Source organism: Fusarium solani, assembly GCF_023522795.1.
Source record: "Fusarium solani strain SB1 chromosome Unknown bctg00000000, whole genome shotgun sequence".
Classification (NCBI taxonomy): Eukaryota; Fungi; Ascomycota; class Sordariomycetes; order Hypocreales; family Nectriaceae; genus Fusarium; species Fusarium solani.
In genome coordinates this window covers 4,639,046-4,664,610 of record NW_027072157.1, presented here as the reverse complement: position 1 = coordinate 4,664,610, position 25,565 = coordinate 4,639,046, and the positions used below count along the sequence as shown (strand labels likewise).

Sequence of the window (25,565 nt, the reverse complement as noted above, 5' to 3'; positions counted from 1 at the left end):
AAAATGAGACTACCTATATAGTGCTAAGGGATGCAGATCCTCCTTAAAGAAAAAGTCTTTTTTTTTTTTTAGTATTTTAAAACAGTTTCAAAATAGTTTGTATGTGTATGATAAAGGTCATAGTCTGAGGAAGAGTGAGAGGTGCGTTGTCGTTCTTTTGTGTCGTTTATTTCTTCTCTCTCGTGTTACACACAACCGGTAGAACAGTGAATTTTTAATTGGAGACGTCTTTCCCTCCAACACCGCTTGGCGTCTTGGCACTTCTAACCTTCTGTAGCAGGCGAGGAGCAATCGGAGAGATAGATCTCGATTACAGCCGCCAAGTTAGTTCTTCACTCACCTCTGTCTCTGATTTCTCGTGATCCCGAGGCCGTGCCTGAATGAGGGGCTGTATCTTGCAAGTACCGACTACTTTGAACTTGACGCCACAGGGCATCGGTGGAGATTACCGGGTCGCTATCCATTTTTTTGCCCTTATTCTCGATGGCTTTCGTATTGGATCTCGTTGTGCCGAGGTGATTTGATGTCATCGATCCATGTGTTTGAGGCCAGAGGAACCGACCACGCGTGCGTAACGTAGTGGATGAACAATGTGGGATATTGCCCGATTGCTGACTCGTTCCCCTTCTGACTGTGAATTAGTGACTGTTATTTACCCAATGTCATCAGGCGCTGTGTCGAGCAATTCATGCTACCAAGCATCAGGGATCATGCGCTTGCCGTGTGGTTTGACAATCTCACATGTCTGAAGCCAGACGTTGGCATGATCGGCCCGTTGCACAAGACAAGGATGAGTGATGCCGAGTTGGGCAAAGCCCCGATGCATTTTGGGAAGCTTGGAAGAAGCCCTAGAAACCCTGGGAGCCGAAGAGGAGCGGACGCTAAGGTGAGGCGATCTCCGGCTCTTGCTGCTGCCAAGCTGGATCTTGATTATGGGTAGGGAGCCTATTCGGCCGTGGCAAGGTAAGCTCCGGAGTTTTTTCCCCATGTGCTGGACGATGGGTATTATGGGAACTGGATATTGAGCTATAATTCATCTTGTACTGTAATAGTCTCTCTGCCCAGTTGCATCGGATAATTTTTACAACATTGTCAGTTGCCACATGCATCTTTACGCCTCGCAAACATTCCATGCTGGTCGGCAGCTGGCATAAACCTTAACGTTAAATACCTACAGCCGATGACAGACGTGCGGCTTGTTCCTGTGACAGAAGGCATCGGCGGGTGGTTGGCTGCTGCAGAACACCCGTTGGACACGGAGTCCGTCTTCTGCCAACTGAAGACTCGCAACCGGAAACATCATCACTGACGTTTACAGACCAACTCCCTGACACTAGTGTGCGCGCCTCGTTTGCGAGCCATTCCGGACCAAGTAATCCATCGTCCGGGCGGTCCGATGATGGGCTTTGCATCACTGATAAAAGACGTGTAAGCAGCCAGCGCAGGTCATCTGAGGAGGCATCCATCCATCGACAAGCGCTCCCTGCCCTGGTCGAATAAAAGTAAAACAGGCGCTGGCGACTGCGAATGGGAATCGTGATGAAACAGCACCACAATCAGAGCACAGTGTCGCTGACACAGTCACATCCGCCTCGCCACACCCATTTGTACCAGATCGCTTGCGGCCGATACAGTGCCCATATCCCCCGCCCGCACTTGTAGCCCTGCAGCCGACAATCTTACTGGACACCTCACGCTGTAGCAGGGAAAACCGCCTAACTGGAACCTGCCCGGATCTCCACGCTCCACGCCCGCCTTTTTTCCTGCCCACTGGCATCTGCCGACCCGACCTTTGGATCCCACACGACACTCTCGACGCCCGGGTCCGTCTCCAAAGCATCAACATCCTCCAGGACCGGGACCGCGCTTGAGAACATGTCATGGGAGTTGCCCGTCTTAACCACTCTCATCCTCAGCGTCCTCGGCTTCTGGTGGGTCTATAGCCCTCGCGCCAGTTACCAGAAGGCCTTGCTCTACGCCCTGCTCTGCAGCCTCACCCTCCTCGTTGACCCTCGCCGCCTGCTCGAGCATATGTCCCCGGCGTCCATCGAGGCATTGCTAGATATCCGCATCCATGTTCTGCTGATAGACCACTTCAAGATGGTTCTGACACTCGGCGCCGTCGTCTGGTGAGTTTTGCCCAACACGTCACCTCTCCCTCTGCCCCTCATGTCCCTCGGCAGATGCATAATTCCTCCTCTCTGCTTCGCTTGTGCTAACTGCTGTCTTCCCAATCCCAAGGCTGCTGCATCGCTCGTGGCAGACGCTATGGAAACCCGTCCCTGACCTCATTAACATTCTCGGGGTCGACGTGCCTGAGCCTCCCGACGTGTCGCTTGCTGGCATTCGATCCGACGCCGCCACCCTGAGCTGGACTCGACCCAATAGCAACAGACCTGTGCAAAAGTACACTATTCAAGTCAATGGCGTTCATGGTGGGTGCTGGTGTATCTTCTCCTTGCCCTGTTGTGGCCACTGACATGGCTCCCTTATAGTCGGCGATTCGCCCGGAAACGAAGTTGCCATTACCGTTACAGGGCTCAAGCCCGACCATTTTTACAACATTCGAGTCGTAGCTGTCGGTCCGAACAACTTCCAGGCTGGAAGCCAGGTTCTTCGTCTGCGAACCTTCGGAAAGGATGGCAAACCTCAGCTTGGCAACTCGCGCGTGCCCACAAGTTTCGCCAACAATGATCACCCCCGCCCTAGACTTGGGGACGAAACCGACGATGCCGACTCGCAAAGAAAGCCACCCGTGCCCTCTGTTGAGGCAGCTCCCGTTCTCGATGGTAACAACGCGTCCACGTCCGATGTGAGCACGACCGCTCCTGGCCAGCGACGAAATACGGTCAATCGGCGACATTCGCCGTCCGTTGCGAGCCTGGATCAACCGCAAATTAGGGCGTCCACGTCAGATGGCCCGGAACTGTCTCTGGATGAGCTTAACCGCCGATTTGAGTCTACGAGAAGGGAGGTTGACGAGATTGTTGCTCAGATCGCTAAAGAAGAATGCGAACTTCGACAGCAGGAAGAGGAGCTGAAGGCAGAGAAAGATGCCAAGAGACAAGCTCTGAGGGAAAAGGAAGACCAGACCGCACAGCTCAAATCCGGCGTGAGAACGTCCATGGAGCAGATGCGTGCTGCAGAGAAGGAGCGTGGGAGAAAGCGAGATCAGTTGAATGAAAAGGAGAAGAAGAAGTCCAAGGTTCGAGACAACATTGCCAAGCTCGAAAGCGAAGTTGAGAGGATGAAGAACGAGAGGGAGGGTTTTGATGCACAGAAGACGGAGCTGGAAGCCAACCGCGATAAGCAAGGTCAAGAGCTTGACGAGTCAAACGCGGAGCTTCAAGAGAAGTGTGCAGAATTGGAAGCCGAGCTGAAAGACAAGGGGAAGCAGCTTCAAGACCTTAAGGCTGCCCGGGAGCAACTCCCAGGGGGCAATGACGAGCAGTGGAAGGAGAACGATGCCCAAGTTCGAAAGGAGTGGGAAAGTAGGCGGAAAGAGTTGCACAGCCAGCTGGTTGCTGAGACTAAGAAGGGCCATCAGCTGGATATGCACATCAGGGCGTTGACGGAACAACTGGCAGCCCTTCAACACCAATCCGGCCTCGCCTACTACAACCAGGCAGATCCTGCGGCCCTGGAATATGAACCACCGGTGTCAACTCAGGACAAGCGGCATAGCGGGAACAGCAACTCTCTTTCCAACCTGAACTTGTCGTCTCCGCCCGGCCAATTCGCCATTCCCGAAGACAGCTTCCCCGTTTCGACTGGTTTCACCCGCGCAGGTTTTGGCCCAGGGTTGTTCATGGATATGACTGCTGATAACCCCGACGATCACCAGTCAGAATCGGACTTTAGATCAGCCGCCGGACCTCTGAGCCCTACCGCGCATGCCCTCCTCCCATCCGATATCTTTGACGAGCTTCTGGAGGACACCGAGTCGAGACCTCCACCTTCTCATTTCTTGCCTGAGGCTATCACAGCTGGCGAGGATGACCGCCCACAGTCTCCTGCCTCATCGGACGGCCGGTCACTGAATGTCTTCTCGAGTCCGCAGGGTTCATCGCACAACCTACCGTTCCCCCAATACACAGAGAGCGACGCCCAGTCGTTGAATCTGCACGCATCCCCAACGGCACCCCCGGCAACCGGGCACAGACTGACAAGTTTGCTGTCTAACTTCCAGCGTAACAGAGCCCCGAAGCCATCCGACGAACTGGGACCTCTTTTTGGTACTCTTAAACCGGGCCAGAGCCAATCATTCCCTCGAAGTTTGGAAGACCATGAGATCTCAGGAGCCAAGCGCAGGATCAGCTTTAGCTGGATGAAGCCGCATGCGGGTCCAGAATCGAGTCGAACTGCTGGGTCTGGCTCAAAGTCATTCTCGACTCGCCGGCTGAACCCGTTTGCCAGCAGTGCAGGAGCTCTCACTGGTGACAGAGACTCGCCAAACTCGCGCCCCGCATCGATAGCATCGACAGATCTTCCACGACCCTCTACGGACAGTGGTTCCATCTGGGGAGTACCAGGTGACTTCTCTTTGATTGCTAAGAACCGCATGTGGTCGGCCAATGAAGGGCGATGGCCTTCACGGAACCCTTCTCGTCGGCCATCAATTGGTGGATCTCCGTCTAATCTAGAAACTTCCCTTGCATCTGCCGAGGATGAGATCTTGGATGTCGACGACTTGCTTAACCCCCAAACGTCACCTAGTCAAGTGGGTGTCATTGGTTCTCGTCCTCCGAGCCACAGAGCATCCATGAGCCAACGACTTAACCCGGCGGCGCCCACATTTATGGGTAGCATCTTTGGCGTTAGGGAGAAGGACTCTGGTGCCGAAAAAGAGAAGTCCAAGGGCAAGGAAAAAGAGCGACACCGGGACAAGTCCAAGGAAGGAAGATCAAAGAGCAAGGAGGCGCTCACACCTTCGATTGAGGTGCCTCCTAGCCTAGACGACTCACCTTCAGACTCGCGAATGTCTCGAGATACGTTCTCGGTGCATACTCAGTTGTCAGTGTCGGAGTCCCACGAGTCTTTGAATCTCGACTCGACAGCTTCCAACTCGACGGATCATAATGCTCCTAGCCATAAGGATCCTGAGAATGTCGTCAAGAAGCTCTTCCGTAAGGGAAGCTCGAGTAAGTTTAGCTTGTCTTCAAGACTGGGCAAGGACTCGGGTCTCTTTAAGAAGGGGCCAGGCAGTGCTACTTTCTCGGAGAAGAACATGTCTGCGGAGCACCGGTCCAGCATTGGCGACTTGGATGAATTCGGCGAGGACTCAACTCCCCTTGGACGAGGCACTGAGAGTATGACGAGCAGTCCGTCACTGGGGACAGGCAGCTTCCGCTCCAAGGACGCCAAGGAGAGCCGGATGAACGCATGGCGCTTCGGAATTAAGAAGAAGGGCAAGGACGCTCCTGCAAAAGAGAAGGAGAGCATGGATATCGAGAGGCCTGCAGATACGGAGTAGGCAGAGTACTGTATGTGTACTGTTCAGTGGTTACAGTTCCATTGTCTAGTGAAGTAGCATTCATTGGAGGTGGACGCAGCGAAGTCATCGAATCAAAGAGTTGATAACAATCACATCTCACCTATTTTGGATTTTTCATATAATTCCCCTGAAGCGTTGGTTGGCCTCACCCGCCTTTTGACATTGGTGTTTTGTCGTTCAGGGGTAACAAGAGCCCGCGCTTCAGCCACATCCGCGTGGGTTGGGGCGGCACGACGGGCAGCTTATGGTTGATCAAAGACCCACTTTTCAACCATCCATCATGACAGTTAACACGTGCAAGAAGCAACAACAGCTGTAGACGCTTCCTCATGCCCAGTTCAACAGCATCAACTTCTATTCATTGAGGCATAGGAGATTTTGGTTGCACTGGGCCTTCAATTGACCGCCAAGATGAACGGAAATTTGCCCGAAGCCTCAGACTTGGATGCAGGTAAGCTGCCTACCTACCTACCCACCCTTGCTCTCCTTGCCATGGACGCGCCTAACTGTGCCTTCGCGACAGTCGACTACGACCCCATAGATCATTTGAACATCCTTTTTTCCCATCCGTCCGCCGTATCGTCTATTAGCGAAGTGTCAAAGACCCTACAGAGCCACCAGAATGCCCTGTCCAACGAAATCTCAGCCCTGGAGACTGACCAGGCTTACGGGCCTGACTCCAGTTTGGAGCGCATGCAATCGGCACAGGCTGAGCTCGCTCAGCTTTTCCGCAAGATAGAGACGGTGCGGTCACGAGCGATCGAGACGGAGCAGAACATCACATCCATGACGGCCGATATTAAGAGACTTGATGGCACAAAGCGCAACCTGACGCTGAGCATGACAGCCCTCAAGCGGCTACAGATGCTGACGACAGCGTATGAGCAACTCAGGGGGCTGGCCAAGACGCGCCAGTATCGAGAGTGCGCAGGACTGTTGCAGGCTGTACTTCAGCTCATGAAGCACTTTAATAGTTACCGGAGCATTGAGCAGATTGCGACGCTCAGCAGAGGCGTGGCTGAGCTGCAGCGGGAGCTCCTGGAGCAGGTCTGCGAGGACTTTGAGATGGCATTTGCAAAAAGCGAGGTTGGCGCTCGCAGGGGGACACTCGTCGAAGCATGTCTCGTCATGGATGCCCTTGGGGACTCGGCCAAGGCTCGTCTCATGGCATGGTACGTCAATACGGAGCTGCGAGAGTACCGACAAGTCTTCCGCGGGAATGACGAGGCTGGCAGCCTGGACAACATCGGGCGGCGATATGCATGGTTTAAGCGGATGATGAAGACACACGATGACGAGCACGCCATGATCTTTCCTCCTCACTGGAGGGCCAACGAGACGTTGGCGACGGCGTTTTGTGACGGAACTCGCGATGACTTCAAAGGTATCCTGGAGCGGAGCATGCGGCGAACCGACGGCAACAAGATTGACGTCAACCTACTTCTGAGCTGTCTTCAGGAGACGCTGGACTTTGAGCAGAGCCTCGAGAAGCGATTCGCGACGTCATCGAGAGCGAGCATTGACACGCTTGGCTCGGTTGAAGAGAAGACGCATAGCTTTCACGGACTCATCTCTGTTGCCTTTGAGCCGTACTTGAGCTTATGGGTTGAGTCGCAGGATAAGCAACTTGCGGCCATGATACCAAAGTACCGCAACCAGCCACTCATCCCGCCGGACGAGGAGTTCTCCCCTCAAGCTGTCATGACGTCTGCGATCGAGTTGTTTCACTTCTACAAACTCACGTTGTCACAATGCGCGAAGTTATCCACTAGCGAGCGTCTCCTTGACCTGGCCAAGACACTTGCCAAATACCTGGATGAGTATGCACAGCAAGTTCTGCTATACAGGCTGCAGTCAGGAGGCCCCCAAGGTCCCCCGATCGAAGATGTGGTGCTTGTTCTAAACACAGCAGACTTTTGGCACGTCAACACCAGCCAGCTCGAGGAGAGCATCAAAAAGCGTATTGATAGCGAGCTTGTGCCCAAGGTAGACCTATCGTCGCAATCGGATGCCTTCCTAGGCGTGGCGAGCGCATCTGTGCTGGCGCTTGTACGGGCAGTTGAGGTGGACTGCGAGGGCGTCTGGCGTGAGATGAAGAACACCAACTGGAGCACAATGGAGAGCGTGGGCGACCAGAGCTCGTACGTAGGAGAGCTGGTGAAGCATGTGGATGGCAAGGCAGCAGAGATTCTCGCCGTTGTCTCGAAGCAGCAGTATGCCAGGGCGCTCTGCGACAATCTGGTGGAGCATCTGGCGACAGGCTATCTCAGTAGCATTGTGCAGTGCCGGCCTATCTCTGAAGTTGGCGCAGAGCAGGTGAGTTTCTTATCAAGTAGACCAAGGTGTATGGCAACTAATAGGCTTCTAGATGCTACTGGACAAGTATGTTCTCACCAAGGCGTTTGAGAAGCTGCTGCTACACCACGCGTCGTTCTCCGGACAGGATGCTCCCCCATCGAGCTTTGTACGGAGAGTTCAACATTGCATGAGCCGCTTTGACCCCTTGCTCAAGACATTGCAAGTGCGGCCCTCACCACCAGAGGGATTGGTGCAGGCGTATTTGATTCACATCGCGGACCGATCCGATACCAACTTCAAGAAGATCCTGGAGCTTAAGGGCGTTCGCAAAGCAGACCACGCACATCTCATCGAGCTCTTTGGCATTCACCGAGACAGCACGCCTAATGAGAAGTTGGTGGCTAGCTCACCGCTACTGGCGCCTCTCATGACTTCGTCCAGCTTGGGTAGCAGCGTCGGCGCTGGTGCTTTGGGTTCGATGAACCCGACTATGGCAGCAGCAGTAAGCCCACGGTTCGAGGCAGGATCACTAGGCGAGAAGTTGCTCAGTGCGGCTAGGGATATCAGCCAGAGCAGCACGGGCATGGGAGGCGCAGCAGGACAGACAGGACTGGAGAAGGCTACGATTAACGAGAACCTTCGCAACTTTGGCAAGTTCTTCAAGAGGGATATTGGAGCACTAGGCGCGAGGTTTGGAAAGCGAGACGGCAGCGTGGGAGCTGACGAAGGACAGCGTTAGACGACCAGTTGTCTGAGTACGTTTACTTTGTATTCGATGAATGTGTAATAAACCGGGAAATGACTACGTCGTGGGAGCGATTATCAGGCAGAAACGACGGGAGTCTGGATGAATCATGCCAAAAGCCAAGCCCGAGTGCCCCTTGTCATGAGGAATCATCATCATCTCGCCATCGGCATCACCAAGTGCCGGCGGTGGCTTAGTAACGTTCCCGAATCGCCGAGGGTGACGAGCACGGGTTTTCGGTCCTCGCATGAATGAATAGAAAAGAAAGAGCAACTGATTGATAAAGCAAGGAACCAATCCATCAGATTCTGAAACCTCCACACTCGCGCCGGCTTATAAATCGATCCAGGTCAAACTCCCCAATCACGACTCATGGTTCTATTCCAAATTGTCATTCCAAATTGTCCCCCGAAAAACGCCGTCCCTCGTCGTTTCCGTCCCCAGTTGCATCACATTGCGTCGCCTTCCCCATTAAGGTACCGCGGTGTCTAGCCTCTCACAAACGCCGAAGTCGCTCCTGCCCGTTTTTTTTATTTTGCCCCTCTCTCTCCGACGACGACGATACCCCACCATCGAAACTAACGAACGAGGCAGCCACGACCCCTACCTCACCTCTTTTCCAGCTCCAAGGCGTGCATACATTACACCTTTTTAAGAAGATCAACATCCCGCTCTCTTCTCCCCCCACCATCACCAACACCGCCAAACTGTTCTCCTCAGCCTTTCGACGAGTTACCCTCCGCTCAAGCGCTGGCCTTTCCATTGCCGCCGCCGCAACTACTCTACAAAAGACCACACGACACCCAGCCGAGTTTGGCGCTAGAAAGATGCACAGCAAGGTTGTCAGTACGTGATCGACTCCATGCCCCTCCAGGATACAGCTGCTGACCTTGATGGAACAGTTATCGGCTCAGGGCCTGCTGCCCATACCGCCGCCGTCTACTTGGCACGAGCCGAGTTGAAGCGTGAGTCCTGTCCCTCGAATTCTGCACCGCCGGCTTACGACTGACACTCGATGCGACAGCCGTCCTCTATGAGGGCTTCATGGCCAATGGCATCGCCGCTGGCGGCCAATTGACCACCACCACCGATGTTGAGAACTTCCCCGGTTTCCCCAAGGGTATCATGGGACAGGAGTTGATGGTAAGATGCCCTTCTTGAACCCCTCGGGAACATCACCGCCTAACCACTTTACAGGACAACATGAGGGCGCAATCCGAGCGCTTCGGAACCGAGATCGTTACCGACACCGTCGCGACCCTCGACCTCTCCAACCGCCCCTTCAAGTACACTACCGAGTTCAGCCCCGACGAGACTCACACCGCCGATGCCGTCATCATCGCTACCGGTGCCTCGGCCCGCCGCCTCCACCTCCCCGGTGAGGACAAGTACTGGCAGAACGGTGTCTCTGCCTGCGCCGTGTGCGACGGTGCCGTCCCCATCTTCCGAAACAAGCCCCTCTTCGTCATCGGCGGTGGTGACTCGGCCGCTGAGGAGGCTACCTTCCTCACCAAGTACGCCAGCCATGTCACCGTCCTCGTCCGCCGCGACGTCCTCCGTGCCAGCCGTACCATGGCCAACCGCCTTCTCGCCCACCCCAAGGTCACTGTGCGCTTCAACAGCCATGCCACTGAGATCAAGGGTGGCGATGATGGCCTCATGAGCCACCTTGTTGTCAAGAACAACGTCACCGGCGAGGAGGAGACTGTCGAGGCCAACGGCCTCTTCTACGCCATCGGTCACGACCCCGCCACCTCCCTCGTCAAGGGTCAGATTAAGATGGACGAGGATGGCTACATCCAGACCATCCCTGGCACTACAAACACCAGCGTCGAGGGCGTCTTTGCTGCTGGTGATGTTCAGGACAAGCGGTATCGACAGGCTATTACCAGTGCTGGTACTGGATGCATGGCCGCCCTGGACGCCGAAAAGTTCATTTCTGAGCACGAGGATCAACCCAACTAGCAAACCACATGCTTAAAATCTCCCATAGACTTGTGCCATTTTAGAAAAACTGAAGATATAGACATTTGGACCAAGGCAAAGAGCAGGAGCGGTAAATACAAACTTTGATAGTTAATTGTCACGATATTCAATGCAACATGTATTCACTCGTGCGTGTTCTGTGTGCAAACTGTCCATGTACTGAGAATTGCCAGTCATTTGCGGCATTGCTCTTGTTTGCGTCTATGTATCCGGTATGTTATCATTATCTCTCCTTGTTATTTTGCACGGCTTCTCCGTTAAGCCTACTTCCTGGCCAAGCAAGGACAACAGCGTCATCATGCTATCCAACTTGGCCGTCATGGTATCATAGTTTTGCCTTCCTACTCGCGCTCCAGAACAGCAGGCGCAGTAATCTCTGTGCCAGAGACCTTCTCCAGGCCCTCACCACCCTGTTCCATGTTAGCATTGCATTCTAAAGTAACCTCTCAAAGGGCGTAGACTTACGTAGCTGATAAGCGGCGACACCTCGACGCCAACCTCGGCCTTGTCGCCAACAACGATGGCGCCGGCGGCCTCAACCCAGCGCTTGCCCTGGGTCATGATATCTCGCTTGCTGGTGTCGGGGTCGTCCTCGCCAGTGCCGGGGGCGTTCTTGAGGGAGAGAACTCATCCTCACGCTTGACCTCGAAGCAGGCGAACTTGTCGAGAGACAGCAGAGGGAACACGTCAAAGACGAACTGCTCAAGCTTGATGCCGTTGGGCTTCTCGGGCTTCACGGTCTCACCGCTCTCGAGGTCGGCAGCGGGGATCTTCTTGCGGGCGATGTGGTGGGGAGCTTGTGAGCCCACTCAGGGATGGAGTCGAGGAAGCGGAAGGAGTAGTAGTGGTTGACGATGTTGGCAGCGCGGAATCGCAGAACGTCGGGCTGCTTGTGGTCGGCCTCCTCAGCGGTGGCCTGGTCAATCTCGGAGTACTCGACAACATCGGGCTTCCCGTTCTTGGAGAGAATCAGGCCGACGGACTCGGTGGCATTGCGCTTGCGGACGACCTTGGTAGCAATGTCGACGTCGAGAGAGGCCGAGAAGCCGATGAAGACGGGGTCGGCGACCTTGACAAGGCAGTTGTCGACACAGTAGGCGTGGATGTGTTGGATTCCACGCTTGCGCATGTCATCGAGAACACCAGAGACGACGAGAGCCTGGTAGAGACCACCGTTTCCGTCAGGGGCAACGGCGACCTTGCCCTTGGACTCGAGGAGGATCTTGCCGTCGTTGGAGATGCAAGGAAGAACACCCTGCTCAAAGATCTTGACGTTGTCTTCGCTCAGGCCAAAGAAGTTGTTCTCGCGGAAGAACTTCTCGGTGGGACCACGGGTAGGACCGCTGGTCATGACGTACCAGGGCACAACGGCAGCATCACTGCCAGCCTTCTTGGCGGCAAGCTCCTGAACCTTGGCAATTCGCTCGCCCTGGATCTGGAAGAGAGACTTGTGGGAGGGCAGACCAATATCGTAGCAGCCCTTGGGAGCAGAGCTGCCAAGTCGGGTACCCTGACCACCAGCCATGAGGACAACGGCAACCTGACCCTGGGAGATGAGGTCAAGACCCGAGTCGTACCACTTGTTAATGTCATCGGCATTGGAGTCGAGGATACTAGCGGTGGCGGATTCGGGGAGGGGCTCGAGAACATCGGGCTCATTGCTGGTCTTGGGAGGGTTCAGCGCACGGTTGGTGATCTCGTTGATGTGGGCGGGATCGAAGCCGGAGAGCTGCTGGTAGAGGGTTCCTCGCTCGGCGGAAGACAGAGAGTCGTAGAAGGTGAAGACCTGCTCCTGGCCGGCCTGAGTGTACTTCTCCTTGAGCTCGTTGAGAGCCTCGGGAGTAGGCTCGGGAGGGGCATCAGCGCCCTGGCCAATGTGAAGAGCCTGCTTGATGGCCTGCATTGCGACTGATGTTGGGAGAGGTTGGTAGAGTTGCGGTGAGGACAATTAGGGGAAAGAAGACCTTGACAGCAATGAAGCAACAAGGAAGAGCAATTGGGAGCTAACAGACAAGAAGCTGGAAGCTCGAAAGACGGTGGAGGATGAGAATTGATGGAGTATGGAGGGGAGAAGAATGGCGGAAAAATAAGCTCGAGAAGAAGGGAAGGAGGTGATAAATACGAATCTGATCTTGGAAAGACCCTTACACAAGCCAACCTGGCTCTTACTGGTACGCACCTTCCTTGACGTTCTACTGGGATTTGCCAACTGGAACCCGACTCTTTCTGCACCTTACCTTACTTGTCCGGCGGAAGGTACATTCGTCACTGTAGGTGAAGCTCCTTCCCCGCCGCCGCGCCGCCGCCGACGCTGATGCCCCTCTCAGCTGCCCCGCCAACTGCGTGTCCAACAGTCCGCGTTGGCCAATTGAGAGGTGGGAAGTAGCGGCTCAAGGGCCCATCGATCCTGCCTCATGTCTGATGCTGATGCACCAAGCACACCCAAGATGCAAGCATCCGGCCTTTGCTGAGAGGCGCCATAGCGACCCATGCTGCTACGCTGCCACCTCCTATTCGCCCGTCGTGGTGGTTGCTGATTGAAGACGGCGTTTGAGGTTGGGAGCGTAAGCCCAGTAAGCTGTGAAGCGTCAGACAGCTCCAACAGTTATCGAAAACATTAAAGCTGCGAAGAGAACAGCTTGACAATAACTCTCCCGGCAGATGCCACGGCTCGTATCGTCGGTCAAGACAAGGCCCACGTATCCATCCATGTCCCTCGGGGCGGATAGATTCAGGGGCCAGGCTCGTTCATGCCCTCCAGTGTCTCACAGCCCCCACCGTATTGGACCTGCCTGCCCTTGCCGGTGTGGCTGTGGCGGAGGCTGACAATTGCCGGGGCCTCTCTGAGCGAGCGCTGAAAATAGCTGGGAGCCGCTGACGGTCCCAAGGCTGACCTGCCTGTGGCGAATGGCCTAGAACAGTCTCTTCCCATCCGTCTGCAGGTTCGTGGGATAGAGGTTTGAAGCTATTCTCAAGCTAACCAGGCAGACGCCTCTTCATTTCCCGCGGCGTGTTTTGGCAAAATGAATATGGTCAAGGGGGATTTCCCATATCTACAGACACCAGCAAGTTGAAATTCTACATCCTCGCTCAACCGTAATTAATCGACTTTTCGAACTCCACTTGCAACGACGGACAAGATGGCTAAGCGCAAGGCCACGAAGGAGGCCGATGTAGAAGAGCCTGTTGTTGAACAAGTCCAAGACGAGGAACAGGAAGCTCTCAGCTCGCCTCCCAAGCCGGCAACTTTCAAAGGACGGCTGCAGCTCAACGACTTCGTATTCAAGTCAGACCAGCCGGATTCAACCAGTGGCGACAGAAGAAGGTCGCCAAGATTCACCAGCTCAGCCTCAGCCTCGTCCACTTCTATTGTTGCTTCCAAGAGGATTAACAACGATGACCAAGAAGGCGATGGAGCCAAGCCTCAGAGGAAGAAGCGGGCACGCACACCCGCTGGCTACGCGCCCCCGTCAACATACGCCCACCTCCCAGGTCTCCCTGACGCCATAGCTGACAACCTCCTCGTCCTCTTCATCGGCCTGAACCCGGGGATCCAGACGGCACGGACCGGACACGCTTATGCCCACCCGTCAAACCTCTTCTGGAAGCTCCTCTTCTCGAGTGGTGTAACTCCGCGTCCCTGCAAGGCGACAGAGGACCGCCAGATGCCAGAGTTGTACTCGCTTGGCTTGACAAACATTGTGGCCCGCCCAAGTCGCAACGGTGCCGAGCTTAGCAAGCAGGAGATGGACGAGGGTGTCGAGATTCTTCACGAGAAGTGCCGCAAGTACCGGCCTGAGTCTGTTTGCGTCGTTGGCAAGAGCATCTGGGAGAGCATCTGGCGTGTCAGGCACGGTAAGCCTGTTGGCAAGGCCTTCAAGTATGGCTGGCAAGATGAGACGGAGAACATGGGCGTCATTCAGGGAGAATGGGAAGGTGCCAAAGTATTTGTTGCAAGCAGCACAAGCGGACTGGCTGCTACGTTGTCACCAGCGGAAAAGGAACGTATTTGGGGGCAGCTTGGATCATGGGTTAAGCAGAGGAGGGTAGAAAGGGAACTTGAGGCGGGAGACAAGACGGAAGAAAAGACGGAAGAAAAGACGGAAGAAAAGACGGAAGAGGCTGGAGTGGCTGTTTGAAGAATCAGCTCTTGCTCTCACTTTGGATATAATGTCTCTTTCACATATTAACCAATATCACATCTCACACATTCTCGGTCAGGGGTTAGGTATCATCGATATGTGAATCCCGCCCGTCTAGACTAAACTTTTGCCATGCCAGGCCCATTCTTGGATTTCAACTGAAATGTACATCTTCTCCCCAACTCCATACGCCGGAAGGACGCCCATCGGAGGCCTGGGTGCTTTACTTGCATCGCTTCTCGACCACGTTGGGTCCGTTCTCCTCGTACTCCTTGCGCGAAATCCACATCTGGTGGAACGTACCCAAGCTGGCGAGGATGCTGCCGCCAATCCAGGCACCGAAGCGTCGCTCGCTCGTCAGGCCTGCCGAGTGAATCTTGATCTTGAGGCCGGGGTACATGGCCATCAGCTCGTTATTCAAACGGTCGTTGAAGCCGTTGATCAAGCTCGTACTACCTGTGACAACAACGTTGGCAAGAAGGTTGCCTCGGAGGTCGACATCAACTGCAGCCAGGGCTGAGCGAATCAGCTCGGGGATCGTCTGAGCCTTGGTGAGGCGCTCAGCCTCGGGAATAGGATATCCAGCGTTCTCATCCCACATGCCCTCAGTTACCCGGAATCGCTGCTCGCGCCACATCTGGTTGTAGCCATCGGGCATCTCAAAGACACGGCCGGGTTGCGTCTTGACATACTCCTCGTTGCCAGGCACGTTGTATCGGCCAGGACCACGCCACACCTCCACCACGGACTCCTTGAACTCGGTCAATACCCGCTCCTCTTCGTAGGCGCGGAAGGAATCGCTGATCTGGAAGGGGAAGTGGCGTAGTCGAACCGAAGGGGGTGCCAGGGCATCAACGGGCGTCTTGTTCTCGATCATAAAGGTGGGTGTCAGGTCAACCTTGGGCTCTGATGTCTCCCAGAGGTTTCGAATCTGGGATGAGAGCCAGAGACCACCGACGGGCGACTTCTGGATGGATCGCTTGAGGACCATGCCATCATGGATCGCAGTGACCGAAGTGTTGGCGCCGCCCACGTCAATAACTAGTGAGGTGGCCTTGCCAGCGGCGAACGCTGCCAACACTGGGGTACGGCTGAGCCAGAAGGCAGGGCAGCCCCAGTTCTCCATGATGATCTCGATAGCCTTCTCTCGCGACTTAGGCGTGTTCCACGGCGCCTCTGTGATCAAAAGAGGGTTCTCACCCAAAGGCTTCTCGACCGATTCTGTGGCCTCCGCGTCGTCCATGGCGACATCGCCTTCACCATCCTGAGCTTGGTCCTTGGGGTCGTCGTTGAGACCGTTCTTGGAAGGAGGTGTTTGTCGCTCGGGCTGCAGACGCTTGACAAGCATGTTCTCCCACACCCTCGCTGCAACATCCCAGTCTTCCACAACGCTATCCCGGTTCATATAGTTGCGGACCTCAAAGTCGGCGCGGGGGACGAGGCATTCATCGCCAAAGATGTCGCGAGGTGGGTCGCTCGTCGTGTGGCCGTAAAACGAGGGCAGGATAGACTTGGGGACATCTTCGCCGGCGAAACCTGCTCGGGTGTAGCAGTAGCCTGGGTCGAGAACGAGAGCGGAAACCTCATCTAGACGACGATCAAGTTAGTGGAGATGTTGATGGAGGGTGGACGCGACATGGGGGAGCTAGAGCTACGCGTACCTCCTCCGTAGATGTCGGTGGGCTGCACCGACGAGGAAAGGGGTTGTTGCGCCATGATTAACTTGGTTCAGGAAGAAATCGATCTGGTGATGGCGGAGGTCAATTGGATGATCCGGCGCAAAGTATCGCGAATTTGGTGGAGTTGCGCCAGGCCAAGTCAGACTGGATGGATGTCGCGTAGGAACAAATTTCAGCCTTGGCCGGGTGGTTGGCAGCTAAGCTTTCGCGCCACACTCTGTCGAGGCTGAACTGTGGCGGACAATTTTCCGGTCCGGATTAACCTCGGTGGGGCGTTGGCCTTTTTAAATTTCTTGTCGATCGTCGCAAAAAAAGCTTCTCTCTTTTCTACACATGGAGCGCGAGTTCCATGCTGCCATGATGATTGTAAGTCAACAATTCCTCTTTTTCCCTCAATTTCTTCTCTTGCGCATATGATGAGTTCGCATAATCGCTTCAGAACCGCTGCGATTGACACAGCTTGCTGTGGTTGATTACAACCTGCCATTCCCTGATCTTGCCTCGAATTGCCTCGCCTTTGTTGCCTCACTTTTGGGATTGAGTGGCAATGCTAACTCAATTGATAGACGCCATGATGTCTGTACGATACTTTCGCCAGGCCGGCCGGCCTTTAATACAAACGCTTTCACAGACGACATGTGCAAGTGCTCGATGTCCACGCGTGCTTAGCTATGGTGATTCATTGACGAGGGCAGGATGGAGTCTGAAGGGTGTCGCGCAAGGGAGATGCCTGGCCACTTCTGTCATTCGTCAGAAGGAGTCAGCCGTCAGGCCTGAGGAGAGTGCTGAGGGACTTTCGCCCTTCAAGCACCAGCGTCGGACTGAGCTGTGGGAGGAGCAACAGAGCGAGGACCCCCTCTACCCCGAAAGCCACCCGCGTCTTGAGCATCGTGCCGAGCGGATGTCGGTGCCAGACTTTCTCGAGGCCTTCCGTAACGAGCTGGATGACACCAAGGACATCAGCATCTGTGGCCGAGTTCGATCAAAGCGAGTGGTCGGGAAGAACCTCATCTTCCTCGACATCGTGAGTGAGTTCGAGCGCCTGCAGGTCATGATCAACCGATCAAAGTGTTTGTTGGACCAGGAGGAGAGGAGGGTCAAGTTCTCGCTTTTCAGAAATTTGATAGAAGTGGGCGACCACATATGTAGGATCCCGAATGTTCACTCTGTTTATCCCCAGATGCTTACAGTCTGGCAGCTGTCGTTGGCATACCCACCCGTACTAAGGCTGGCGAGCTCACCATTGAGGCCAAGGCTCTGCCTGAGTTGTTGTCTCCCACCATGGAGCAGATCCCTGAGAAGCTCACCGATCCCAAGACAAGGATGCAAGATCGTCATGTCGATATGCTGGTCAACCGTCAGGCGATTGACGTGCTGCGACTCCGAGCAGAGATCACCAAGCACATGCGTGACCACCTCCACTCTAAGCGGTTCTTGGAGTTTCAGACCCCCATCCTGGCTGAGAATGCCGGTGGTGCTGTTGCCCGTCCATTCGTCACTAGGGCCACCGAGTTCAAGGAAAGAGATCTCGCCCTGCGCATCGCTCCCGAGCTGTGGCTCAAGCGCCTGGTCATTGGAGGCGTCGATAGAGTCTTCGAGATTGGGCCTGCGTTCCGCAATGAGGGAGTTGACGCTACGCACAACCCTGAGTTCACCATGTGTGAGTTCTACAGCGCCTACAGCAACCTCGAGGACTTGATCAACGAGACGGAAGAGATCCTGTGTAGTCTGGCCCAACACTGCCAAGACCTCATCTCTACAAAGCTCACATCACTCCCTCCTATCGATATGAGCCGATTTACTAGACCTTTCAAGCGGGTTGAGTTTGTTCCTGCACTGGAAGAAGCTCTTGGTCTCCGCCTGCCCAAGCTTTCCTCTAAGGATGCCTTGCCAGAGATGCTAGCGGTCCTGAAGCTTGCTGGTATCGATGTCCCCGGCGAGGTGCCCAACTCTTTGTCCAAGCTTCTCGACCGATTAGCCGCCGAGTACTTGGAGCCAATGTCGTTCACGGAGCCTATTCTCATCATGAACCACCCGTCCTGCATGTCGCCGCTGGCAAAGAGCTTCCTCTGCCCAAAGACATTCCAGCTGGTGTCTGCCCGCGCAGAACTGTTCATCGGTGGTCGTGAACTGGCGAACATGTACGAGGAGGAGAATGACCCTGAAGCCCAGAAGCAGAAGCTGCTCGACCACCGAAACCTCGTCAACACAGCTGATGGTGGCGTTGCCATTGAGACGCCAGACACCCAAGAAGGTGAGATGTCTGCTCTTGAGGCGCTAGATGAGCCTTTTGAGGACGAGGATGGAGATGCTGCCCCCTTGGATCAGAGCTTTGTCAAGGCTCTCGACTATGGCCTACCACCAACTGGAGGCTGGGGATGTGGTGTTGAGCGCATGGTGATGCTTTTCTCTGGTGCGAACCGTATCAGCGACTGCCTGAGCTTTGGCACTTTGAGAAACGTGGTTGGACTTTCGGCCGCTGAAAAGGCCGCTGCCGCAAGCGAGGAGAAGACTGAAGAGGACTCGTAAGCCCTGAAGCCATTGTACCATATTTAGAAATGCCTCAAGGGTGACGATGTATGAATGACGGAATCTGTATAGTATTGTAGCAGTAGCTAGACCTTAGACAAGGTGGTTGTATAGAAACAACATAGATGTTATCATCACGAAGCGAGGACGACTAGGGCTATGGGCTCAACCTCTACAAATGCTGAGATACCTGTCTTTCTAACTTCTCCTCGTTCGCCCGGCTCTCTCTCAAGATGCCCGGCGCTAGAGTTGATCGTTATCATCACGACTTGACCTGGGACTGTTATTGAGGGACGATTGGCCCTTGCCATGGTATTTGCTTGTGTCTGCTCATATAGCCTCATAATATATACAAAGAAGATAGACGCGCAAAATCATGTCAAAACAGCACGCAATGAAACACACAACTCTCCTTTATACCATCATCTAAGCCACCTGGAACAAGCTGCTGCCCTTTCCGCCAACAGCAAATCCATCAAGCCAGCCAGCAACAACATCCTCGCTAAGCGACTCGGAAAAGTCAAAGTCATCAGGGACCCTCTTGATGGCGACGCTCGAGGAGCGCTCGTCAAAGATGGTGGCAACTCGGATGAAGCTATCTACAGGACGGTCAAAGTAGTCGGAGCTACCGGCGCCCTTGGCAAGGTGGAAGGTCGACTTGCACTTGGTGTCACCCGAGGCGAGAACCTCATAAATATCAGCTTCACCACAGCCGGTGGTCCAGCAGCTGCAGGAGCTGTACTGGCCAGTGCGGGGGATGCGGCCGTTGAGGGCCCAGAGGGCGGGCATGTCGCCGTTAAAGCCGCGGTCGCCGTCCATAGGCATGTTGAAATGGAAGAGGAAGATCTTGCTGCCTCCAGAGAAGCCCTCTGTGAGAAGGTTGTTAGTGATTGTACTCTAGCAAGGTGTGAGATGTAAACATACTGTAAGCCACATCAGGGGCTCGGGAGTAGCCGCAGCTCTCGTCGCACTTCTCGGCGGTCCAGATGGAAAACTCCTTGTTGGAGGGGATATAAACATCCTTCAGGACCTTGGGAGAAGAAGAGCCACCATTTCCGTTGGCGTTGAGGTAGGAAAGGGAGTTGCCCCAAGTCCTAGCAGACATGGTTAGTTTGAATAATGACAGGAGACAACACTTGACTCACTCGTCAAAGACTCCAGAGCCATCACCGCCATAGTTGCCGAGAAAGACAATGTTGTCGGCAGCTTGCTGCTCGGCGTTGTAGTAAGAGGTGCGCGACCAGGCACCTCCAGTAGCAGCAGTAGTCTTGGTCTTCTTGGGCTTAGATTGGCTGCCGCCGTTGGTTGTGGGCGCCTTGATCGAGGTCTTGGCGCTGTTCTTTGCCGGGGCGACCTCCTTCTCAGCTTCAGCCTTGGGAGCGGCGGGCTCTGGGGCAGCCTGAGTAGGAGCGGCAGCAGCAGGGGCAGGGGCAGCCTGTGTAGCAGGGCCAAAGTAGTTGTTCTCCCAGGAGACAACCTGGCCGTCAATGGTGGCAGTGATCCACTCGGCACGCTTCTTCTTGCGCTGCTCGTGGAAGTGTTGGTGGCCGTGGCGGCGGGCGTGGACATGAGGAGAGGGAGCGACATCACGCTTCTTGTTGTCAGAGCCGAGGTGGTAGACGGCAAACTCCTTGAGGTTAAAGGGGCCACGGACGTGGACAGAGAGCTGGAGGTTGAGAGCTTAGCTTGGTGTAATGAGTGGTAGATGCAGTGACTTACACCCTCGTCAAGTGGCGCCAGAGGACCGCTGTAGGGGACATCCTCAGTATCACACTGCTGGTTGTTTCCCATGTTGGTGACGGCCTTGTAACTTCCGCTGCCGGCAAAGCCTTCATACAGGATCTGTTTGACGGCGCCGCAGAAGAAGTTGCCGCCCTCGTTGAGGGCATTGCCTGTGCACTGCTGCGTCAAGGCCGAAGCCACGCCAGCCGAGGCCAGCAGGACTGGAGTGGTAAACTTCATCTTTCAGAATTGTATCCTTAGATATGTGTGGGTATAGTTGGGAGTTTCAGTTGGTCGTTGTGGGACTTGTTTCCAAAGTCTCTCGAAACCGCAGGGCTGGGACAGAAACAGACAATAGAAGCCAAAGAGCGATCCAGTCGATCTTAAGGAGTGAATCAAAGACAAAAGAGTGGATGGTGAGAGGCGAGTCTCTTGCCAAAGAGTGATAGCTAGTGAGAGAGCGACAAAGATGTTTCGTCCCGGCCTTTGAAAGGAATGGAAACAGAGAGAGTCCGGGGAGGGTGGCCGTCCCCCCTTCTTGAGGAAGCGGAAGCATGAGCCTGACTGAGCTGAGAGATTAAAGAGCTCTGAAGCGGCCTGGCCAAGGGCTCGGCGCATTTGCCCTCATCGCCCACCACCACCATCCCATCTGGTCTGGTCTGGTCGTGACCCCCTGGGAATGCCGCCGCCATGTGGTTGGACGCCGTCGTTGCCAAGCTTTTTCGGGCCCCGGACTAGCGAGGGACTGAGTGACAGATCTTGCGGTGCCTGGCATGAATGACCAGGGGGGCCCCATGAAGCATCACGACTTCGTGGCCTAGGCTCGGTGGTGTGGGTGCGAGCCAATTGTTTCAGGATTCCCAAAACGTCAACCTCTGGCCAATCGAGGGCCCTGGATGACTTGGCCGAGGCGGTCAATTAAAAAAAACCAACACCATCATCATCGGTGCCAGTTGAGCCACTCTCTGGCGCGTAGCCCCAAAACTGCTGACTGTTGTCTCTTGCTGCTGCGCCTTGCCTTGCCCTTCCTTGGCTCACCGGCCATGGCCTGGTTCTGGTTTCGGGCCAAGAGCCTTGGTCGTGTGCCCAGCCGCGGCTTGTCAAATTGCACTCAAGAGTCTTGGGTCGATGAGGATCTGCCCTGACGTCCTCTCCTCGGTCTGGGCGCATCGCAAGGGTGTCATAGTTGCAGGACAGGACACGTCGGAACACGCTCTCAGTCACACGCTTTCACTTGAGCTAAAGAATGCAGGAGCAAACTTTTCTCGACCCGGCCGCTGAAACGTGGCAACCCTCCTGCGTTGGGCATCCTTTCCGATGGGACGGCTTGCTCGAGAGGGGCTGGGAGGGCATTCTCGCCATGCCATGTTGTGCGCATGCCCGGTTTCTGGCAAGATGTTTGCGACGAGACCAACAGCTTCTCACGTAGGCTTACTCTTGACGGGTCTGGAGAATCCCTCAGATCCTTCAAGCCCCAAATCCCTCACGTCGCTCGCGTCCATGGTCCAAAGGATCACTCGCCGGATGCAGCCGGTAAGAATGAGAGCGTTGAGGCTGTGAGAAACAAAACCAGAGTTTGGAATGAACATCCACGTGTGTTCCACTTGACTCGGGAGCGCCCACAGAGTTTGTTCCGCCTTGTCGGAAGTGGTGACAACGCATGGTTGCAATTGCCGACATTTAAAGCCTCTCAACAACGTTTCTGGTGGACAAACATGAGAGAATATTCTGTGATTCGTTCTCAGGTTGGGATGAACGGACCCATGTGTGTTGATCTTGCCCTAGTTGCGGAGCAGCCCAAGGACCCAACTCAGGACCCTTCACAGTCTGCTCAAGTCTCCTCTCAGAACCGCTCGAGCGTCTTTCATTGACCCGCCTGTTTCGGCCCCGGACCCTTGATGGTCTCGTGGCTTAGTCCCGTCAGCTAAGTATGGCGCCAACGACAGTGGTTGACAAGACAGAACAAGCGCATTCATCAGAATGGCGGGAAATGTCCAAATGACCACCCAGGCTATCGACATCACTCTCCGTTAGTCTCCAAAACATCCCTTGCCCGTTTGGGGACAGCCCGTCGACTCCAATATGAAGACTTGTCAAGATGAAATTGGTTTGCCTGGTTTGTTGGTCTTGATTCGTTGCGCCAAGATGTTCTTCATTTTGTATTTCCGAACCAAGAGCAAGCAGAATATCTTGTCCAAGATCGGTTGCTATGTTAATGTATGGGTTCTCCATAGACTGTGCTGCGGTGTTGCGTCTTGAGCATCGCTTGTATGCGTTGCATCCGTCTTCGCTTCTAATGGCAACGCTTCTCGACTCAGTCGTCGATACCACCCCATTCGCCATCACTGTCTCCGCTGTCTTCTTCCTTTTCCTGCATCTTCCTCTTCTTGCTCCCTTCAATAGCGCCTTGGCGGTTGTGCTCCTTGCGCCTCTCGTAGCCACTCCTGGACGTAATCTTGGCCTTGTTGCCGCTTCGTCGAGCTTCCACTCCTCGTTCCTTGAGCTTCTTTCGGTCTGCCTTGGCAACGTTAGGCAAGGCGTCTAGCAGCCACTTCTGCACTCCAGCCTCATCACCCGTCTTGCCAGCTTGCTTCTCGCTTGCCGCAATCACGTTGGCCACCATCTTTACAAAGGGGATATCCTCCTTGGTGTAGAAAGTCACTGCAACGCCTCCTTCACGACCAGCTCGGCCTGTTCGTCCAGCACGGTGGACATAGCCTGCGCTAGATCCGGGCACATCGTAGTTTACCACTCCGTTCACACCAGCAAAGTCAACACCACGCGCCAAAACGTCAGTGGTGATCAAGACCCAGATCTCACCGGCACGGAACTTGCGCATGATTGCTGAGCGGGCCTTATCAGTCAAGCCACTGTGTAGCGCAGCAATTCTCGCGGCGCCGCCAGCCTCGAGAGGAATATCGTATTTCAACTCTTCGTGTAACGCAGTGGCTCTGTCGATGGTCTGGGTGAAGACAAGGAACGGAGGCCGAAGGGGAGGTCCCGAGTCAATGCTCGACGTGGGGTGCAGTAGCTGGCGCAGAGCAAGCAGTTTACCCTGTTCCGTCGCCGTGTATGTGAGCTTGTGGGTGATGTTTGGCACAGCTGTGTCCTTCAATCCTACAACCAGTCTGACCAGGGGCTTGGGCGTAATACCCAGTGCCTGAGCCCTCGAAGTCAACTTCTCGGTAACCAGGGACTCGATGTTAGAACCCATGGTCGCAGACCAGAATGAAAGTCGCAGGTCGGGACTCGTGCACGCTGTCCAAACAGCCAGCATAGCTTCTCGGAACAGAGGGTCGAGGAGGACATCAGCCTCATCCAAGACAAGATCTCGCACCGTCGGTAAGACTCTGTGAGTGTTCAAGGGGCCGGATGTGAGAAAGTTGAGTAAAAGCAGAGGCGTTGTGACCAGGATGTCGGCCTTGATGGCTGGCTTCGACTTGTCGTCTGCATCCTTCTCATCCTCGGACTCGGACTCCTTGTCGTCGTCCTCCTCATCCTCAGAACTATCTTCGGACACATTCACTTGTTCAGCTGATAGTTGGGTGCCCTTCTTCATAGAAACAATCTTCAGCCCCGTCCCATGAGCGAGCTTCTGGCCTTCGCTGACAATTTGATGCACCAGCTCTCGAGTTGGCGCAACAATGACTGCCTCGAGTTCATGAATATCGTGTAGATCTTCCTTTGATCGCCTGCGCATGATGTTGTTGATGGTTGGGATGAGGAAGCTAATGGTTTTCCCGCTTCCGGTAGGAGCGATGGCAAGGAAATCGACACCACCGTCCAGTCCATCCTCTCCCTTCAAAGCCACCTCGGGGTGTAGAAGAAGAGGCAGACTGCCCATCTGAACTTCGGTCGGCACACGATAGCCCTGGAAGACGAGGTTCTCGGCAACCCTGCGAGAGATGCCATAGGCGTTGCGGAGCTCGCCAAACGAGTCCAATGGCTGTGGGAAGAGCTGCTTCTTGGTATCCTTCTTCACCTCGACGGCCGCCTTCTTCTTTTTCTTCTTGGGTTTCTTGACCTTGGACTGATCCTCGGTCTTCGAAAGGAGAGTAATTTTTAGCCGGTGCGATCGTAGCAGTTGGCGACACTCATCCTCGCTCAGCAGCTGCGATGCGCGAGCAGGACTGGGAGCTCGGTCGGTCTCTTCTGTCTCGGGCTGAGGTTTAGGGGCGGGCTCGGCCTTGGGGGCGAAGAAGTCGACTTCTGGCAGCTCGTCATGGGCCTCGGCTTTGGGTTCGTCGCGAGTTCGCTTGCGCTTCTGTCCGCGGACCTCATCATGAAAGAGTTGAGGGTTGGTGGTTGTTCCAGCAGATGGGAGCTTCGACGTGGCCTTGTTACCGCTGAGACCGACCTTGGTGGTCTTTTTGGTCCCGCGCGATAGGACTTTGAGGATATCCATTGCAATTAGGAAACGCCTTTGGTGATGGCGAGTGTCGAGTCGCTCAAGCTGAATGGAAAAGCACAATGTCGAGAATTGGAACAGAAATTTTGGTGGACCCTTGACGGAACAAACTGAGCTCTCGGGTAGTGGGGTGTGGGGGCTGGTGTGGCTGGTGAGCCTCGAGTTATTACGCCACAGCTTGTATCACCAGCCACAGACGCTGAGACAAGTCAACGGGCACTAGACTTGGAGCAACGGGACCCTCCCAGTTCATCAACATCAACGACGGTTGAAAGATGGTTCATGGCGCGCCAGGAACGTTTAACATCCTGCTTCGAGAAGACATCTGACCAATGATATTTCCCCTTTTCCTGAATGCCTGAGGTCATGATCGATTAGTGTCGATCACCGTCATAACTTCTCCAACTTGATGGCGGATCACGTCCAAGACTGACGTCACACCAGTCTCCAAGAGGCCCAGCAATCAGGATTTCGACGCTGAGAATCATGGACTGACGAAGACCATGCGTATGAGCTTGGCTTTGAGGTGTTTGCTCTTTTATAAACTTGCTGCCCCTCTTGA

General features: G+C 54.8%; 8 protein-coding genes across 8 annotated transcripts; 4 read left to right on the top strand and 4 right to left on the bottom strand.

Annotated features, from left to right (window-relative positions):
- Positions 1–1,875: 1,875 nt before the first annotated feature.
- MRS44_001476 (uncharacterized protein) lies at positions 1,876–5,473 on the top strand (the record flags this gene model as incomplete). The annotated part of the gene is made up of 3 exons (XM_046274893.2): positions 1,876–2,129; positions 2,242–2,435; positions 2,496–5,473. The coding sequence occupies 3 exons, from the start codon at positions 1,876–1,878 to the stop codon at positions 5,471–5,473; spliced, it is 3,426 nt and encodes a 1,141-aa protein (XP_046138253.1).
- Positions 5,474–5,905: 432 nt separating this feature from the next.
- On the top strand, positions 5,906–10,502 carry MRS44_001475 (uncharacterized protein; the record flags this gene model as incomplete). Its single annotated transcript, XM_046267346.2, has 6 exons — positions 5,906–7,810; positions 7,863–8,504; positions 9,194–9,383; positions 9,440–9,502; positions 9,562–9,680; positions 9,735–10,502. The coding sequence occupies 6 exons, from the start codon at positions 5,906–5,908 to the stop codon at positions 10,500–10,502; spliced, it is 3,687 nt and encodes a 1,228-aa protein (XP_046138255.2).
- A 362-nt stretch (positions 10,503–10,864) lies between these two features.
- On the bottom strand, positions 10,865–12,426 carry MRS44_001474 (uncharacterized protein; the record flags this gene model as incomplete). Its single annotated transcript, XM_065623713.1, has 3 exons — positions 10,865–10,933; positions 10,989–11,135; positions 11,269–12,426. 3 exons carry the CDS (start codon positions 12,424–12,426, stop codon positions 10,865–10,867), a joined length of 1,374 nt encoding a protein of 457 aa, XP_065480143.1.
- Positions 12,427–13,663: 1,237 nt separating this feature from the next.
- Positions 13,664–14,662, top strand: MRS44_001473 (uncharacterized protein; the record flags this gene model as incomplete). Its single annotated transcript, XM_065623712.1, has 1 exon — positions 13,664–14,662. The coding sequence occupies one exon, from the start codon at positions 13,664–13,666 to the stop codon at positions 14,660–14,662; it is 999 nt and encodes a 332-aa protein (XP_065480142.1).
- A 226-nt stretch (positions 14,663–14,888) lies between these two features.
- On the bottom strand, positions 14,889–16,381 carry MRS44_001472 (uncharacterized protein; the record flags this gene model as incomplete). The annotated part of the gene is made up of 2 exons (XM_046274894.2): positions 14,889–16,252; positions 16,327–16,381. The coding sequence occupies 2 exons, from the start codon at positions 16,379–16,381 to the stop codon at positions 14,889–14,891; spliced, it is 1,419 nt and encodes a 472-aa protein (XP_046138258.2).
- Positions 16,382–16,915: 534 nt separating this feature from the next.
- Positions 16,916–18,873, top strand: MRS44_001471 (uncharacterized protein; the record flags this gene model as incomplete). Its single annotated transcript, XM_046280640.2, has 2 exons — positions 16,916–17,489; positions 17,543–18,873. The coding sequence occupies 2 exons, from the start codon at positions 16,916–16,918 to the stop codon at positions 18,871–18,873; spliced, it is 1,905 nt and encodes a 634-aa protein (XP_046138259.2).
- Positions 18,874–19,299: 426 nt separating this feature from the next.
- Positions 19,300–20,835, bottom strand: MRS44_001470 (uncharacterized protein; the record flags this gene model as incomplete). Its single annotated transcript, XM_046267349.2, has 4 exons — positions 19,300–19,742; positions 19,798–19,967; positions 20,019–20,539; positions 20,593–20,835. 4 exons carry the CDS (start codon positions 20,833–20,835, stop codon positions 19,300–19,302), a joined length of 1,377 nt encoding a protein of 458 aa, XP_046138260.1.
- Positions 20,836–22,909: 2,074 nt separating this feature from the next.
- Positions 22,910–25,000, bottom strand: MRS44_001469 (uncharacterized protein; the record flags this gene model as incomplete). The annotated part of the gene is made up of 1 exon (XM_046267348.2): positions 22,910–25,000. One exon carries the CDS (start codon positions 24,998–25,000, stop codon positions 22,910–22,912), a length of 2,091 nt encoding a protein of 696 aa, XP_046138261.2.
- Between the last annotated feature and the right edge of the window lie 565 nt (positions 25,001–25,565).